Below are 17,614 nucleotides of genomic sequence, written 5' to 3' on the forward strand. Positions count from 1 at the left end.
TGCTTTTCAGCACCTAATGCTTATCAGCTAATCCAAACGGGCTCTAACAAGGATCCAACCCCTGAACTTTGGCTAGAATTTGTAATGCCAAGGGATTTCCTTAAACTCCCTAACACTTCAGAGTTCACGGGGATCTCGTAGAACTCTAGTAGCTCTTGTTCCAGGGAGGATCATCATCAAAGATGGTAAAAGCTTATGACCATCCAAATGTCTCACAAATGACTTTGAAATAGTACATATAGTAATTTCTCATGATGTTGTTCTCAATCAGAAATCAATATCCTTTTCCTAAGTTAATCACTTGCTTCCAAATTTTCAAGTATTTCATAGAGGAGCAGAAATTTTCTCACAGTTTTGATTTCTAAACAGTCAAAACAATTACCCACATAACCGGTGATCACTTAAACAAATCCTCACTAATATAATTGATGATATCATGCTTTATCTACAGCTTTACCTTATGCTTTTACTTGCTTATCACACTGCTAGCGAGTGTCACTGTCAGCCCCTCGCCACTACTTCAATGCTAGATTTGATACTTGCTAAGTACCATAATTTTGTACTCATACTACACTTCTGTATATTTTTGTGCAGGTTCTGAGACTGGTATTAGTGGTACCATTGGGTTGAGTAGGAGTACTTTGTTGGAGACCTCGTGGTGAGCTGCTATACTTGATCCGATTTGCAGCTCATGGAGTTCCCATTCCCTACTTATCTATTCTTGTCTATGTATTTGTTTTGGACAGATGCTTTGTCTCGTCGATATTAGTTACTCTTATTATATGCTTGTGATGTAGTGACACCGGATTTTGGCTGTTTGTCGGATAGTTGTGGCCGTATTTAGAACTTGTAGTCAATTTTTTACTTATGATATTGAATTGATATTTATTCTGTATTGTTATTTATATTCTGAACCAATTAATGGCTTAATAATCTGCTTATATTATTATTGACCGAGTGTTGGCTTGCTTAGCAAATGGGTTAGGTGCCATCACGATCTTTGGTGGGATTTTGGGTCGTAAGATATGTATTTTCCCTAATGAGTTTAATTTCGATTTAAATAATAAAAAAAACCCCAACCATGAACACGTTAAATGCTCTCATGTGCCCTAATGACTAGGTCTAAAAGGAACAATGAGCATAACAAATACTAGTGACTGATTGGGACTCAAAGACTTTGCTATTTTTTTCTTGTAAAAGAATGAGTTACTTCTGTTTGTTACCGTCAAATTTGCAACTTATTAGTAATTAGTTTCTTGTCTGCAACTAATTTAACAGAGAAAAAATCTTGAGGCATTCCTTTAATAAGTTGGTGAGCAATTTCATTAATTACTTTCTGTGCAAAAAGAAACAGGGAGGGGGGGGGGGGGGGCGGGGGGCGGGGTCAGGACCGTCCCCCAACAAAAATATATAAAACAACGTGTTTAGATAGATGTAACTTTTTTTTAATGATTTGCTAGTGTTTTGTGGATGAAAGAACAATTAAAAGAAAAGGGAAAAATCCTTAATCCACTTTCACATAAACACCTTTTTGAAAACATTTGTGCAAAAAGCTCTTGGAAAAACGAAAACAAAAACACGTTTTTGACAAATATAAGGATTTCAAGAAATGTTTCATAAGCAAATACACTTAGTATACTTTCTCTGTGTTTTTTAATAAGTAGTACCACAACAGAAAGTAACAAGATTATGTAATGCAGTGGCTTGTACATTGACCAGGACTACTGATACACAATCCTGGATTAGACCAACAAAATTTCCATTTTCAGTTAGCATTTGTAAGTTTGAAAGTCCATCCATATAAGGATACAGTCCGATATCATAGAACAAGACTGCCCACCAGCACTGAGGTTAAGGGAACCGTTAAGTTGTCATCAAGTTCGGTGCTTATAGGATGCGATTCTACCAGTGCTGCAGCAAGCGACACAAACAAGAAGCCAAAAACCATGTGGGAGCTCTCCTGAATATACCCAAACAAGGAGAAATAGTGCAAGTATCTGTAGCAAAACATGTAAATCAGTAAACAAGTTGCAGAGGTTGAGCAGCACGATAACAAGGAAGCTTCAATTACCCAATGGATGCTAAGAAACCAGCAGCCGCCATCGCAATACTACCAGCAAATGATTTGTTTTTATTGTACGGAAGTTTCTGTTTTCCAAACCTCCTGCCAACAATGTCAGCTATACCTGGAGCAGGAAAACGGTATCTTTTTTATTATTTATTATTAAGACCTTGCCAGACAATTAGGAAGGGCGCTAACCGTTCCAACTTAATAAGTTGAACAGTTAGGATTTGGGAGAGAGACAGAGTAGAATTATGTTGCCTCAGCATTGCATACCATCACCAGCACAAAGGTTGCAAATTAGTCCAATTGCATTAGGAGAATATCTCCAATATACAGCACAAGCCAAAGTGATTGTAAAGGCATAGTACAACGGTCCCTTGAGAAGCTCCCTAATGTACCAGACATGCCAACCACACTATAAGTTGCCAATTAATTTGCTTAACAAAGAAGAAAAGGTAATAGACGGACAAAAAAAGTAATCCTTAGCTTAATTAGGACCACAAACAAGTGAAGGAAAATGTGGATTTCCAGGCAATTATGCTTAGCCTCTAGTGCCATATTTTTGGCGCTGTTGCATGTTTTCAGAAATTTTTCTTCCCCATCGTTTAGTTATGATGTAAGAGATGGTAGACTTTTAAGCATAAATATTGTCAACATGTTCAATTTTTCAGATGTTGGCAGCATCATATTACTCATAGATTACAGCTTAATGAAATTAACAAATACCAGGTTGCCATTAGAGAAATGAAGTGGAGAAAAGAAATTGAGAAATGAAGAGATGGATGACCCTAAATAAATTTGGATAGCAACCTCATCCTCAACTGAACCAGTTTTTGGCTGTGTGACAGCTTGTTATTGTTAGTAATAGCTAAGTTTTGTAACAAGAGATGGTTTAATGAAACTGTTTGGTAGAAGCTGTAAATATTCTTCAAATTACTAAACCTGTGGTCTCCAAATCGGCTCATAGACTTGACAGTCGCATCATCCTTCCATAATCCTAGTCCCAAAAGAAGCATTTTTATTATGTTGAGACCAGGAATAAGAGATGCTAGAATTGCTCCCTGGCGACCAGAGCTGGAAAAACAAACAATGCCAAATCACGAAAAAAATTAGGCACTAAATGAATGAAAGGCAGGCTTCATGCGTAGGTTGAAAAAAGGTACCTGAACATTGGCCAGCAGAGCATGAAGACCAGCCCAATACTGATATGGACAAGCTTTCTATTTGTTTTCTGTAATATAAAAATTGAAGGATTAAGAAAATACAGTACAAAGGCCTTACTGAACATCATTAAACTGAACAGGTAGTTACTATTTCCATAAGATGAAGGAATCCAACTATAAGCATAAGTTGGGGCTATTTCATCTAACATGGTCTTGAAAAACAAAGGGACAAACTAATCCCAAATCTGGAACTCTAACAGAATTAGAATCTTGAAATGAGAAAGTAGGAAACATAAAAGAAGAAGGGGAAATTATATTCAACTAAGTAAATACACATTGTATGCTTCTATTCCATTCAAGGGATACAGACGAACCAGTTATATTGGTAAATAGAAGAAAACAAGACAGCAGAATGCAATAAATCTATTTGAGATCAAGTATTGTCCGATTGTATTGGTTAAAGCCGGATAATATTTTAAAGAATCATTAACGAAGACAGCATAGACTTTGTAACACTGCAAAACCAATATAGTTTTTGGGCTAACATCATAAATATATTAAGAGGATCCTCATCACAGTATTGTTTCATCTTATAATCATTATAGAGATTACGGCTAACTACCAGAAGCATACAAGCTTGGAATAATTTCTGATGATTAGACTTGCCCCAGGGCTTAGTTCAAGTAGCAAAGGTTGAGGCACTTGTTACTTAGGTCACAGGTTTGAGCCTTGCGCTACGCGAACTACGCCTGACGTTTGAGTGGAGATGTGTAGAGGAGCAGGCCCATTATCCCGAGTTTCGAAGACTGAGGTATGTCCTAAGGGCTGGCTCCAGACAGATTTTCGGGTCATCAAAAAAGAAATAAATCTGATGACTAGTGGAAAGTTACATAAACTTGGTCGACGCCGGATAATCAAGACATCTGTATGGCAGTAAATGCACACAAGACTAGCAGTAGTAGACAGTATAAGACCCTGCCACTTTAGTTCTGATATCAGGTACTTAACATACACACCATATATGAACATAGTGCATATTTTGCAACATTAGATTCAGAAAAACTAAGCTATTTCATTGCCATACTTAGCACGAGAGAATTAGCTTTCACATTTAGGATCCATCAGAAGCTTAACAGAATGCAATTAAACCCAGGACACTTTGACAAACAAACAACTCCTCGCACCCAATAGTAGTATTCTAAACTTTCTCGAGTTAGTAGAGTCACAATTTATCAAAGATGGCCATTCAAGTGATGAAGTCAGTTCTATCATGTGATGTCCCTGGTAAAATTTTCACCAAGTCGAATACCATCACAATGCTGAAACATGTCAATGGCACAAAATCAACAAATTGATAGCACCAGTTAGCGTTGTCAGTGATTTAACTTGCTGTTCTAAAGCTGTCTTTGACAGAAATAAAAAGGGAAAAAGATGAATTTACTTGAGTAACCAGAGAGCTAACATGAACTCACAGGAAACCCTCTAACTTTGCATCAACAAGCTAAGACCATCATTTTTATAAGGAGCATTGTAAAGACAAGCAGATTCACTCAACTATTTTTCTTTAGATATACTTGCCCTCCGCATAAGCTCAATAAGATTTACCTCTTGGGCACCATCACGTCAGAATTTAGTGGCAATAAGATGATAATGCCTGAAGAATTCTGGCATCTAACATATGAGAAAGAAATCAAAGAAAATAAGCCGCCTTTGCTGCTTCCTACAGTATTCTTAAGTTGCAGTTTCGAAATTGAAGAGTTCATTTAGGCCATATCAAAATTTACAACTAAATATCATCAAAGTTTTAAACAGTCAATAAAGATTACTCTTCTCAGGCTAAGAATTAAAACAACCTTACTCGGTTTGAGTTTAAAACATCCGATTAGAAAAGTTGAGTTTTGGGAACTGATATTCAGTGAGAGTAATCCCAAGCTTAAAAGTGAAAAAGCAAAGGACCCACCTGATCAAAGACTCCTCTCTTTGCTGTTTCTTCCCACAATCGAAGCATGGAAAGGGCAATACCGCCGGACACTGCAGTGGCAATTAAATCCCCCATGACTGGATTTTCCAAAAACATAGCTTTAGGACTCACCTCGATGTGTAATCTTCTGGTTTTAAGCTTATGGATTTCCAAGTTGAAGCGATTGACTGCTTTCTTGTTGGACAAGAGAGAAGAGGGAAGACTTGAATATAAGTGTAGATTTGAGTTTGACTTTAATCCTGGAAAGACACCAGCAGGGATAGCCATGTTATCTTTGTTTGCCACACTTTAGTTATTTCAATGCGCGACTCCTTTCGGCAATAGGCATTAATTGGCTGTCTCTTCTCGCCTAACTCGTCTCCTTCCCTTTCAATTTGGACCAGTTTGGCACAGAGTTTAAAGAAAAATAGAAAGATTTTTGAAATATATACTTGTAAAAGTTTAAGTGGGCAAAAGCTTTTTGGGACCATCATATTTATATGACCGTAAAAACTTCTCATTAGGATCAAATGGATAACATAATAAGTTTAAAATTAAATTATTTCCAAATATAAAAATATGTCATTCTTTTCAGAATAGACTAATAAGAAAAGTGTGTCATTTAAATTGAACTGAAGGGAGTATTTACTACTGGTGGAGTAATTTTGTCTACGGGCCCATAAAGGAAGTTTGGAGTAGCAACAAAAAAATGTGTTTCAATCTGTATGAACATATTTCCTTTTAATTCTACCCAAAGAGAATGATCCCTATATTTAAAAATAATTTATATTTATATAATGATTTGTAGCCACGCAAAATATATGTACCTCATTTTACACTATAAGGTTATAATTTTCGGAAAAGGGCCAAAAATGTCCCTATACTATCTAAAATAAGTCATATCTGGCCCCCGTTATACTATTTATTTAAAAAAGTCCTTACCGTTTGTGCCCAGAAATTAAAATGTCCCTCCACCGTCTATTCTCCCATTTAAAATTAAAATATCCACTTCGCAGCCTTTGATTGGACGACTTAATTTTTTTAATTAACCCCATGACCCGGTTCATTTTATCCGTATAACCCACCCGTAAATCACTTAAAGAAGACCCCCAAAACAGATCGGTCCTCATTCAAGAACAAAAGCTAGGGTTCTTCAAGAAAGCATACTCTTAGTAGAGGGCTATATACTCCAATTTCTTTCATTATCAGTTATTTGATCCAAACCACGCTGTAAATATTGTCCAAAAAGGTGGTTTGGCATGTCGGAAAATAGTTATTCATCCAAAAGGAAGTGCCACTGTGGGGAATTTGCTAACCACTTCACTTCGACTACTCTTTTTAACCCTGGACGGAGATTCTACAAGTGTCCAAAACCATAAGTAAGTGATTATTATTAAATATTGTCATGTGTGAAATTTTTTATAGTTTAACGAATTATTTCCCTTATTTGTTTGAATTGTATTTTGATGTTATAGGATGCTTCATGTGGTTATTGGGAATGGTCAGATGATCCTATCCCTGATAGAGCGCTTGTCGTAATCAACAATTTAAGGTCTCAGTTGGATGCGGCAAATGTTAAAATCAGTAATTTGAAGTCGTCGTTGGACAATGTTAACATTGAAAGGGATAAATTGAAGGAGAAATTGATCGTTGTGAAGGCAAGAAACCATGTTCAAGTGACTAAATTAGAAGAGAACATCCTCAAGATGAAGATTTTCACTATTATTTTATGTACCCTTTTGGTTGGAATTGTAGCAGCTAGAGTAATGAATTGAATTGTAGCTGCTAGTGTATTGTTGGAAGTTTGTTGGAATTATGTAGGGTCATATATCATATGAGTTCACTTTTGTTTAGACTACTTCAAGTCTTGTAACATTGATGTCTCGTAGGAAGATGTTTTGTTGGAATTATGAAGTCTCTCTAATTGGTATTAGGAAGATGTTTTGCTGTATGAAAGCCTTATGAGTAAATGTTATGTTTTGTTGGAATTATGAAGTCTCTCTAATGAAACTTGTTCTTATGAGGTTTGAATGAAACTTGGTTAAGAGATGATAATTTTACTACATTTCTTTCGAGTTTGAGCACTTATCTTGCTTATTATCAGTATGAGGTTTGAATAAATCAAATGCCAAAAGTGTGCACTGATGGCTAATTACCACTCAGGTCAGCAGTTAGGTGAAGGTCACCTTGTTTCCAAGTTTCCTGAACATTAGCTTAGTTACTTTCCCTCATAAATCTATACTCAAATAATGGGGAAACAAAGCCTTGATGAAAGAGGAACTGCAAAACTGCAGATTAAAAACATACTGAACATTAACTGCAACATAAATCCTTTCATTACACTGCAGAATAGTGAACATACATTAACATAGTGAACATTAACTACAAAACTGCAATAGGTCACCTTTTTCGAGCAACATAGTGAACATACTTAACATTAACTTAAAAACTGCAGATTCATCATAGTAACTGCATATTTCATTACACAAAATAAATCCAGATTTGTGGAGACATAGATGGCATATTATACCCCCTAAATTCTGTCACAAATATGGTGATAATATGACATCTAAACCCAAACATTCAGAAAGAACTCTTAAAATACTATACAAAATAGGTAATGTACTGTCACATGGCAGTAATTACAACCCAACAAACTACACAAAAACAGCATATCTAGTTCTATTACAACCCAACAAACTACACAAAAACAACATATCTAGACTTCAGTTGTTTCCCCTTCTTGGCTTCAGCTTATCAACTTTCTTTCTACTTTGCATCTCCAGCTGACTTCCAGTTACAACATCCTTTCCTTTCCATTTGAGGCCTGGTGGTTTGAAAGGAAGAGATGATGGAAGACTAACACCATTTGTATCACCAGTGAATGAAATTACCCTTACACTTGAAGGTTGAGGAGGTTTTTGCCTTTGCAGAAGTCTTGTTTTAGATACCGACACAGTTGTTGGCCTTGTAACTACATCTGGATCAAGTTCAGGTTGCTCACACTCAGGGAATGGACTTTTTGATTGACTGTGCATTAATGGTGTAGGCACGAACACAAAATTTGAGCCTTGAACACTCGACTGACTTGCTTGACTAGATTGGGGTGCTGTTAGGTGTATCTCTTCTTCTGATTGTTGCCCCACACTTTCATCTTCATCAACTAGATTTCTAGAATTTTGCCTTGCCCTTTTTGCCATTGGTGGCTATTGTTAACAAATAAAACCAGTTAGATAAAGTAAATGTTAGTATTGTTAAAAAGTAAAATAAGTTAGATATGGTGAGAGGTGTTACCTTCTCACAACCCCTTGCATTATGATTTGGCTCTCCACAGTTGGTGCAAGTCATTACTCTCCCTTTTCTTGAAGCTGCCCATTCACCTTGCCTTTTAATTGCCTCATCTTTTTGTCTTGTTCTCTTGAATTTAGGCCTCCCAGCCATCTTGACTAACTCAGGTGGTTCCATTGCTTGTGATGGATCTACCTTCCAGAATTTTTCACCCCTAACTGGCTGCAGCTTGTACTTGTAGGTAAGCAGATATGCTTCTTTACTGTACCACCAATTGATTTCATTAATAGGCTCCAACCTTTTTAATTGCAAGGATTTAATTGCATGTGGGCATGGGATTCCAGTAAGATCCCATCCCCTACATGTGCATTTTTTCAAATCATGTTTACAGTGTGCTTATATGCCCCTTCCCTGACTTCATAGCCATTGTCACCATTGCTGTCCATATAGCAAGAAGTGTTAGCTATCTTGAAGTATTCATTTTAAAGCTTCAAACTATGTGGGCTGAAATCATTTGCCCATGACCTCACAGCTTCCTCCCTTTCCCTCAACTGATTCATCAACTTTATCCTTATCTCCTCAAGCATTTTAATGATTGGCTTTTGCCTTGCTTCAACCAGCCATGCATTCACTGACCCAGTGAAGTTATTCTCAACTTTTTGGTTCTTGCACACAGTATCAAAATAGGCTCTACACCAAGCCTGTGGAGGATATTTTAATAGTGATTCAGCAGCTTCCTTACTCAGTTCCCCAATACTCTTCAACTGATCCTTGAAATCTTCCTCATAAGAGCTCCAGGCACTCCACCATAGCAACTTCTTGAACTCATCTGTCCTCCATCTCTTGCACCAGTTTGCCTCTATGTGCTTCACACAAAATCTATGGTGTGAATCAGGTAGAACATTCTGGACTGCCTCAATTAATCCCTACAAAATGAAAGTGAATATTAGTAAACATGCAGGTAATTAACAACAAATTGAAATGAAAGAAATAAAGATATCTGGATAAAATTCATACCTTCTGCATGACATAAAGGTAATTCCCTCACCATCTTTGAGATCCAATGACCTTTGAAGCAATTCCAAGAACCAGGTCCAAGTCCTTTTGGTTTCTTTATCAACAACTGCCCATGCTACTGGATAAGCCTGATTATTGGCATCTAGAACTACAACAAGTAGTAGCTGACCTTTTGCTTTTCCTTTCAAAAAAGTACCATCTAAGCCAATAAATGGTCTCAGCCCTTCTCTAAAACCCAACTTCAATGCTTGGAAGCAAGTATACATTCTCAAGAATTTTCTTTTACCTTGTTCAAGGGCATCCTTTGACAAATTAATGACTATATCACTGCCCAGATTACTTATTCTAAGCTCATTGGCATATGCCTCAAGTTTATTGTAATCATCTGTGAAGCTACCATCCAGTTTCTCTAAAATCAGCCTCTTAGCCCTCTTGCACTTTCCATAACTAACATTAACATTGAATGTGTTTTTCAGTTCTACTCTCATCTCTTTTATCTTAAACTTTGGGTTATCTTGCACCTTCTTCTTGAAGTAATTTGCTATTGTATAATAATCAACCCTAGAATTCTCAAATGCTTCATCACATGTATGTTTTGCTTTTAAGGTCTTTACCCTAACCCCAGGAAGGTCCCCATCTGGAGTAATATGAACAACAAAGGGGCAGTCAAATACACATCTATATCTTAGCCTTTCTGGAGAACTTTTCAACAACTTTAGTTCCTTTTTGTTTGCTAAGGCATAGAAGTTGAGATATTTTCTTGCTTCAGGTATATCCTTGAAGCTCATACCCTTATACAGTTCCTTATAATTATCCCAACCTGGCATAATCTCTCTTTTCTTTTGATTAGCAAATGTTTGTAATTCATCACTATCATACTCTACCTCTCCAAAATTAGAATCAGATTCACTTTCAACATCACTACAATCAGTACCAACTTCATTTAATACATTATAAGACTCAGAATCATGAACTATGTTAGTCACACTAATAGACTGCTCACACTCATCTACAGTATAGAAATGAAGAGTCTTGAATTCATCAGAGATTAGACACAACATATGTCTTATACCATCATCATCCTCAATCTCATAATAATTACCAGATGGACCATTCACAATTAATTGTTGAACACCTACATTTCCTAACTCATTAATGTATAAATCCACTAGATATTTGTAGGATAGAAGTTCAGAATCATAACCTCTCTTGATATGGGACAACTTCTTTGAATACAAGACATGTGGGCTTGTGATCCAGTCCCCACCATAATGCAAGATTAGGTCCACCAATGGCATCCTTGCTATTCTGTAAAGGTAACAATAAAATATACCTAATTAAAAAATACTAATAAAGAATACGGGGACAAACAACAAAAATATAACATAAACAATACTAATAAAGAACAATAACTAAGCAATTAAACAAAACAGAATTATAAATCCTGTATGGATTTAGGGGAGCACAAATAACATGTAACAACTAGGGGACCACAAATAATTCAAGTAGTAAAGGCCCACTAGTACTAAAATATTCACAGATTTCAGTTGTGAGGGAACAGAATTCGACACACCCAGCACAGACATATGCTAGACAAGAAAACGACTAAAAGGAATAAATGAAACCCCACATTACCATATCTCACCAACTTTAATGCTTACAAAATTCAGAAAATACTAACACAAAACACATGCAAAGACATTCCACACAAGAAAATAAGACAAAAAGGTCAGAAAATAACATCTTAAACCAAGACATAAGAAAACAAAACATATTAAAGCCCCAAAACGATTTGAGCATAAAACCCTAATAATAAACTAAGACAAATACACATAGAAGGGAGATAAACAAGTAATATTACGCAAAATCTACATACCTTTTCAGAAAATTGATTCTTTAATCGGCAACATCGACTAAGAGAAGGCTTTCTTGAAGAACCCTAACTTTTGGTCTCCTGGTTTGTTCTAGAATGAGGACCGATCTGTTTTGGGGGTCTTCTTTAAGTGATTTACGGGTGGGTTATATAGATAAAATGAACTGGGTCATGGGGTTAATTAAAAAATAGGGGGTCCCATTAAGTCGTCCAATCAAAGGCTGCCAAGTGGATATTTTAATTTTAAATGGGAGAATAGATGGTGGAGGGACATTTTAATTTCTGGGCACAAACGGTAAGGACTTTTTTAAATAAATAGTATAACGGGGGCCAGATATGACTTATTTTAGATAGTACAGGGATATATATAGCCCTTTTCTGTATAATTTTTTTTCTTAAACTTCGTCCTTATTCAAATAAGTTCACATAAATTGAAACACAAAAAGTAATACATTTGTTTTCACATCAGCGGAACTGACGTTTGTGGAACACACAAACCAAGTCTCAAAGAGAAAGCAACTTCACCTCATGAGTTAGAATTTGTCCATCTGTTTATCTTTTTTTTCTCGGAGCTCACTCTTTTTATCCTTCCGTTAATTTCAGCCAACATATGCACTTCTAGATATTTTAAACTTGTTATTATTGTCACATCCCAAATCTCGGGATGACCTTATGTGGTCACAATGCTTTAATTATGTGTTAGAAAATAGATGAAGAGAAAGGAGGGAAAGGTTTCAAGTACTATCACTGTCCTAAAAGAGTGATGGCATATCTATGGGGTTAGCAGACAACATTCTTCTGGAATACAATAAGCAGGTTACTAGTTGAATTAAGGTCATCCCCAACCCACCTCTATTTTTACTTCCAAATTCTATTTTGGAGTAAAAAATGGAGGGATTTTGCTCCAATGCAGCTGCAAATTTGCCTCCACTTTGGAGAATGGCATTATTCATTCACTCGATCACTATTCCCTATTATTTTATTATTATTTAATCCTTTTAATTTATCATATTATATATACCTAATTATGTATGTAATATTTATATAATATTAATTTTACATCTTAATTTTGCTGTATAATTTTGATAAATTAATTTTCGTGCATATATTATTTTTACGTAAAATTGTAAGTTAATTTATTATAAATTATAATTGTATATAAATATATATATAACCATCTCAAAAATGAAAGGTGCAAATATAAAATACAAGATGTTGCTAAAATTGAAAATACATTAAATAAAAATATATTAAAATTGAATATGTATTGAATTATCTTGTATCTAAATGATTTAACTTTTATTTGAATTATCCATTAATATCTATAATCTATAATATTTGCTTAAAATTATATTATTTAAAATTTTATGGTATAAAATAATTTTATTTTAATTGGTTATATAAGAAAGAAATATGAATTATATGGGAAGAATATGTTTAAAAAAAAAAGATAGGATTTATTTAATGGAAATAAGAAAATAAAATTTAAATAAAAGATAATATAAAGAGAGAGAGAAGAATATAAAAAGAAATATTCTTTTTTGAAGTAAAAAATGGAGTAATGATTGAAGTTAGTTTACTCCATTTTGGAGTAAAGATTTGGAGGAAAGGGTTAGGACATGCCCTAAAGTGACCGATATAGACTAATTCTCGTCTATATTTATAGAGAGCATAAGCTGTGGAAATAGATTTAAATTGTACTTGTTCGGAAATGTTACAAACCTTCGGCAAAACAGATGTGTTCCATAAGTGGTACATTCACTAGAAGCGACACCACTCCTATATTCATATAGGTAAAAATTATTATTATTATGTGATAAGGATAAGCAAGATCAAGACTATCAAGAAGTTGGATAAGGATTGCAACTCAACAGTCGTGTGTATTTCATTCTCCTCATCCACTAGTTGTACACTCCTAACATGAGTATAACTCACACTGTATATATTATAATCTCAACTAAAGCACATTGTAGCAATTCACAGAAACATTGCCTGCGCTCTTATGGTATCAGAGCCTGTCTACGCTCTTGTTTACTCTTAAAATTGGATAATAATTAAACTTATAATATGGTTTTAAGGACACATGATTTCACCTAATATCAGTTGATGAATACGAAAATTAGTAGCAGAAATTAACAATAAAATTGAGCAAACCAGTGTCTGAACGGAGTTCAGCCCTCGAGTTGAATTCTCTCGAACTGATCAGTGCAAGAACAGTTAAAAGTACGACAATCTGATGAACAAGAATATAAGCTAGAAAGTATTATATTGCTTTGATATGTGTGTATTGTGTCTACAAAACGACCAGGACCCTCTTTATATAGTAGAGGAATCCTATCTATGGTACAGTTCTAATTAGGGAAGTAAATCCTATGATTAGACTAAACAACCGCCCTTGATTTGATCTATTTCGGGATTTCCGCCGTGATCTTCGACCTGTCACGGATATCTTGCTTTTCTGTTATCGCGCTTTGCTTGAAGTCTGCCATATTTGATCTCGATCATTGCTGGCCTCGATCTCGATAGGCACCTCGATCCTCGAATTCGATACCCTGTCTTTATGCTCTGGTCTGATCCACTACGAGGCTGGCCTTCGATGCAATTCCCTGGCCTCGATTAAATAGTAAAATCGGGTAGGCCCTGTTTTAACCGTATACATATAGTCCCCTCGTTTCTTGGAGTGTAATGAGAAGAAACGAACCGAGCCCTCGATACCTCGACCTGTCATGATGTCATCCTTGTGATGCAAGCGACGGAAGTAACTGAAACGTCCCATCGATTCATATAACGAAGCATTAAACGCATGTCAGTTGTTGTCGGCCATTATTGGTTCCGAACCGTTGTCTTCATCCTATAAATATGCTTTCCTTCTCTTTGCCTAAATTTTACTCTTGATCTCTACTCTAATCTTCAAAGCCTTTTACATATTTTAAGCTTTTCCATTCTATACAATCTCCGGGCTTCGTTAACAACCCTTCCTCAAAACACCAAACCTTATCCTCTTCTTCTTTCTTTAAACTCACACAAAAATGGCGAAAAAGTCAAAAATTGTTCCTCAAAAGGAAAAAGCCTCTTCATCGCGGTCGGCCGGCAATAAAACACCGGTAGAGCCGCGCCTTGAGGAGTGCGTTCCTGAGAAGGGATGCGTCCTCGATTCCGACTTCGAAGTCGAGAAGACTTCGTCGGTCCCTGGTCGGTGTGAGCCTATGTCGAGATATATATGCTCGATAACTGAGAGTGACCTTGAGCAGGTAAAGAAAGAGTGCCATTGGGCAGATAAAGAGGTGGTGATTCCGGACCCCAAAGAAGACATCACTACCCATGTGGAAGGGTTTCTAAGTGTTTACACTTACCCTTTTACCCTGGGCACTGTCGATCCCGTCATTATCGATTTTTGCCGCCAATATCAAATAACCCTCGGTCAGATCCACCCTTTTTTTTGGCGGATTGTCATTCTTCTCCGATTCTTCGTGAACAAAGCCGAAGGGATGCCTTTCACCCTCGACCACCTCATCAGGTTGTACAACCCCTGTCTCTTTCGAGACGGATTAATAAAACTCCAACGTCGGGCCACCAAGGTATTGTTCTCGAGTATAGATGAGTACAAAGATCAAGGGTGGATAGAAAGGTTCGTTCGAGTGAAGACTCCGGACCTAATCCCGGCTGAGAAAATGCCATTTCCCGAGGAGTGAAATATGAAGCGTAAGTACAATCCTGCCTTTAGCTTCCATTTATTGTTTCGTTTCCTTTGCTTCTTCTTATCGACATTCCTTTCTATGATATAGTGGTCTCTTGGATGCCTGGTGCAATTCCTAACCTCGAGAGTTGGGTTCACAAATTGGATTCGACCTCCTCGTACGCTGAGTGCTCATGGAGCGATTTGGCAAGGGGCCGATGGGAGGCCAAAAATCATGGTAAGCCCTTTTTCACATACTTGATGATTTTCTCTAAAATGTTTCTTTTCATGCTTACTTGATTCCCTTTCATATAGGCCTTAGAAAAGACACTGTCATGAGGCCCCCGTTTGGGGAGGAAGAGGTTTCACCCCCGGCCCCAAAGCTGGCGAAGGATAAGAAGAGAAAAAGGGTCTCGACCTCCGAGACTCCAAATCCAAGAAGAGTAAGGCTCGTAAGTTGAAGAAAGACACCGCCGTCCTGCCCGCAGATGTAGTTCAACGACGAAGAGATGAAGAAGAGGAAAATGAAGATGATGGCTTTGAGCTGGTGGGCCGAACGAAGAGGAGCACCGAAGCCCCAAAGGCCGCTAAGCCGGTGAGGGTCGAAGAGATTCAGCCTCGAACCGAGGAGATCTCGGAAGAGGGCTCGAGCAAAGTCCCCGAGTCGTCGGAGGCCGAAGATGCCTCTCGCCGAAATGAGCAATCGGTGGGTGTGCCTGAAGGGGCTGGCTCCGAGGCCCTTCAAAATGAAGAGAACGCCCCAAGTGACTTGCTTGGAGCAATAGAAATTGGCGATTTGCCGATCCTCCCTACATTTTCCGAGGGACAAATTTAGGAAGCCCAGGCCATGGGGACCACCGATGTGGAAAGAGCCCACGAAGGGGAGGACCTTCAATCACATGGAATTTTGTTTTCTGGATAGTCCCGGTCACGTTTACTGGTAGAATGATTTCCCCTTTGGTGGTTTCACTTGCCATATTGAAGCCATTAAGTACTCGAGCTGCGGGCACGATCTGATCTTAGAGGCCGAGTTGCTCTACGACCCTTGATCGAATAATATTTGCCGAGCTACCTGGATCAATCAACACACGTTTAACTTGAATTTTATTCATAAGGATAGATATTACCAGTGCGTCGTTGTGAGGTTGTTCGATCCCTTCTGCGTCCTCGTCGTTGAAAGACAAGGTTTCTTCTGGTAAGTAGTCTTGGGTTCGCTTTTCCCTCGTGATCGTTACCTTGGTACGTTTAAATACCGGTCCTTGAGAGATATCGACCCCACCAATGATCATATGAATTATGTGTTATGGCTCTTCCTGCTCGTTCTGCTTGTTCGAAGCTCTATTTTTGAAGTGGTTCTTGGCCCGATCGCTTAAGAATTCTTGAAGGTGACCCTCGTTGAATAGATAGGCTACCTCCTCCCTCAGATGTCTGCAGTCTTCAGTTCTATGACCATGGGTACCACGGTATTTGCACATTTAATTAGGGTTCCTTTGAGTTGGATCAGTCTGGGCCATCTAGTATCCTTAATACGACCGATGGTTAATACAATACCTGATGCATCGACACTGAAGTTGTATTCTAACAGTCGAGGTGCTTCTTTGGACCTGACATCTCTATCGAAACCACTTTTGCTCATAAGCCCCCGGGAACTCTGTCCCCGATCATTCCTTGTATCATTCCGTACGGGGTTGCGTCCGTGCCCGTTATTCTCCGATCTCCACTGTATGGCTGGTACCTATCTCTATTTGGTCGTGGTTCCGATTCGACATCCCTTTTAACTCTGTCCACGGGCCTACTAGGATTAATCAAACCAATTGGAGTTCCTAGTTGGTTATCTTCGACACTAATCTTTGACTGATACCGATTGTGTACATCGGCCCAAGTGACAGCAGGATATTCGATCAAACTTTGCTTCAACTGTTTCGAAGCTATGGAGTTCCGAGTGTTGAGACCTTGTATAAAAGCTTGAACAGCCCAGTCGTCGGGGACTGGAGGAAAATCCATTCTCTCCGTTTGGAACCGAGATAAGAATTCCCTAAGCATCTCGTTATCCTTCTGTCTTACCTTGAAGAGGTCCGACTTCCTTGTTGCAACTTTAATAGCTCCAGCGTGGGCTTTCACAAAAGAATCTGCGAGCATAGCAAACGAATCAATAGAGTTGGGTGGTAAGTTATGATACCATATTATGGCACCCTTCAATAAAGTTTCTCCAAATTTCTTCAATAGAATGGATTCAATCTCATCGTCTTCTAAGTCATTTCCCTTTATTGCGCATGTGTAAGAAGTGACGTCCTCATTAGGGTCGGTGGTCCCATTGTATTTGGGGATTTCTAGCATACGGAATTTCTTAGGAATGGGCTTCGGAGCCGCACTCGGAGGGAAAGGTTTCTGTATGAACTTCTTCGAATCCAAAACCTTTAGAATCGGGGGTGCCCCCAGTATTTGGTCAACCCGTGAGTTGTACGTTTCTACCTTTTTGTCATTAGCCTCGATTTTCCTTTCACCTGATTCAATCCGTTTAGTGAGCTCTTCGAGCATCTTCATAATGGCGGGATCGGTCACCGATTAATTG

General features: G+C 37.7%; 1 protein-coding gene across 1 annotated transcript; it reads right to left on the bottom strand.

Annotated features, from left to right (window-relative positions):
- Window positions 1-1,566: 1,566 nt before the first annotated feature.
- On the bottom strand, window positions 1,567-5,601 carry LOC109214544 (probable phytol kinase 3, chloroplastic). The gene is made up of 6 exons (XM_019378480.1): window positions 5,189-5,601; window positions 3,229-3,296; window positions 3,008-3,139; window positions 2,339-2,454; window positions 2,072-2,186; window positions 1,567-1,997 (listed from the first exon to the last, which is right to left on the bottom strand). The coding sequence occupies exons 1-6, from the start codon at window positions 5,474-5,476 to the stop codon at window positions 1,820-1,822; spliced, it is 897 nt and encodes a 298-aa protein (XP_019234025.1). The 5' UTR covers window positions 5,477-5,601; the 3' UTR covers window positions 1,567-1,819.
- Between the last annotated feature and the right edge of the window lie 12,013 nt (window positions 5,602-17,614).

This window comes from Nicotiana attenuata, unplaced genomic scaffold (assembly GCF_001879085.1).
Source record: "Nicotiana attenuata strain UT unplaced genomic scaffold, NIATTr2, whole genome shotgun sequence".
In the NCBI taxonomy this organism is placed as follows: Eukaryota; Viridiplantae; Streptophyta; class Magnoliopsida; order Solanales; family Solanaceae; genus Nicotiana; species Nicotiana attenuata.

Coding starts and splice junctions, on each gene's coding strand:
- LOC109214544 (XM_019378480.1), bottom strand. CDS start 5,476: ATGGCTATCCCTGCTGGTGTCTTTCCAGGATTAAAGTCAAACTCAAAT. Junction 2,455..3,007: donor AGCCGATTTGGAGACCACAG/GTTTAGTAATTT, acceptor CTGGTACATTAG/GGAGCTTCTCAAGGGACCGT. Junction 2,187..2,338: donor CAACCTTTGTGCTGGTGATG/GTATGCAATGCT, acceptor TTCCTGCTCCAG/GTATAGCTGACATTGTTGGC.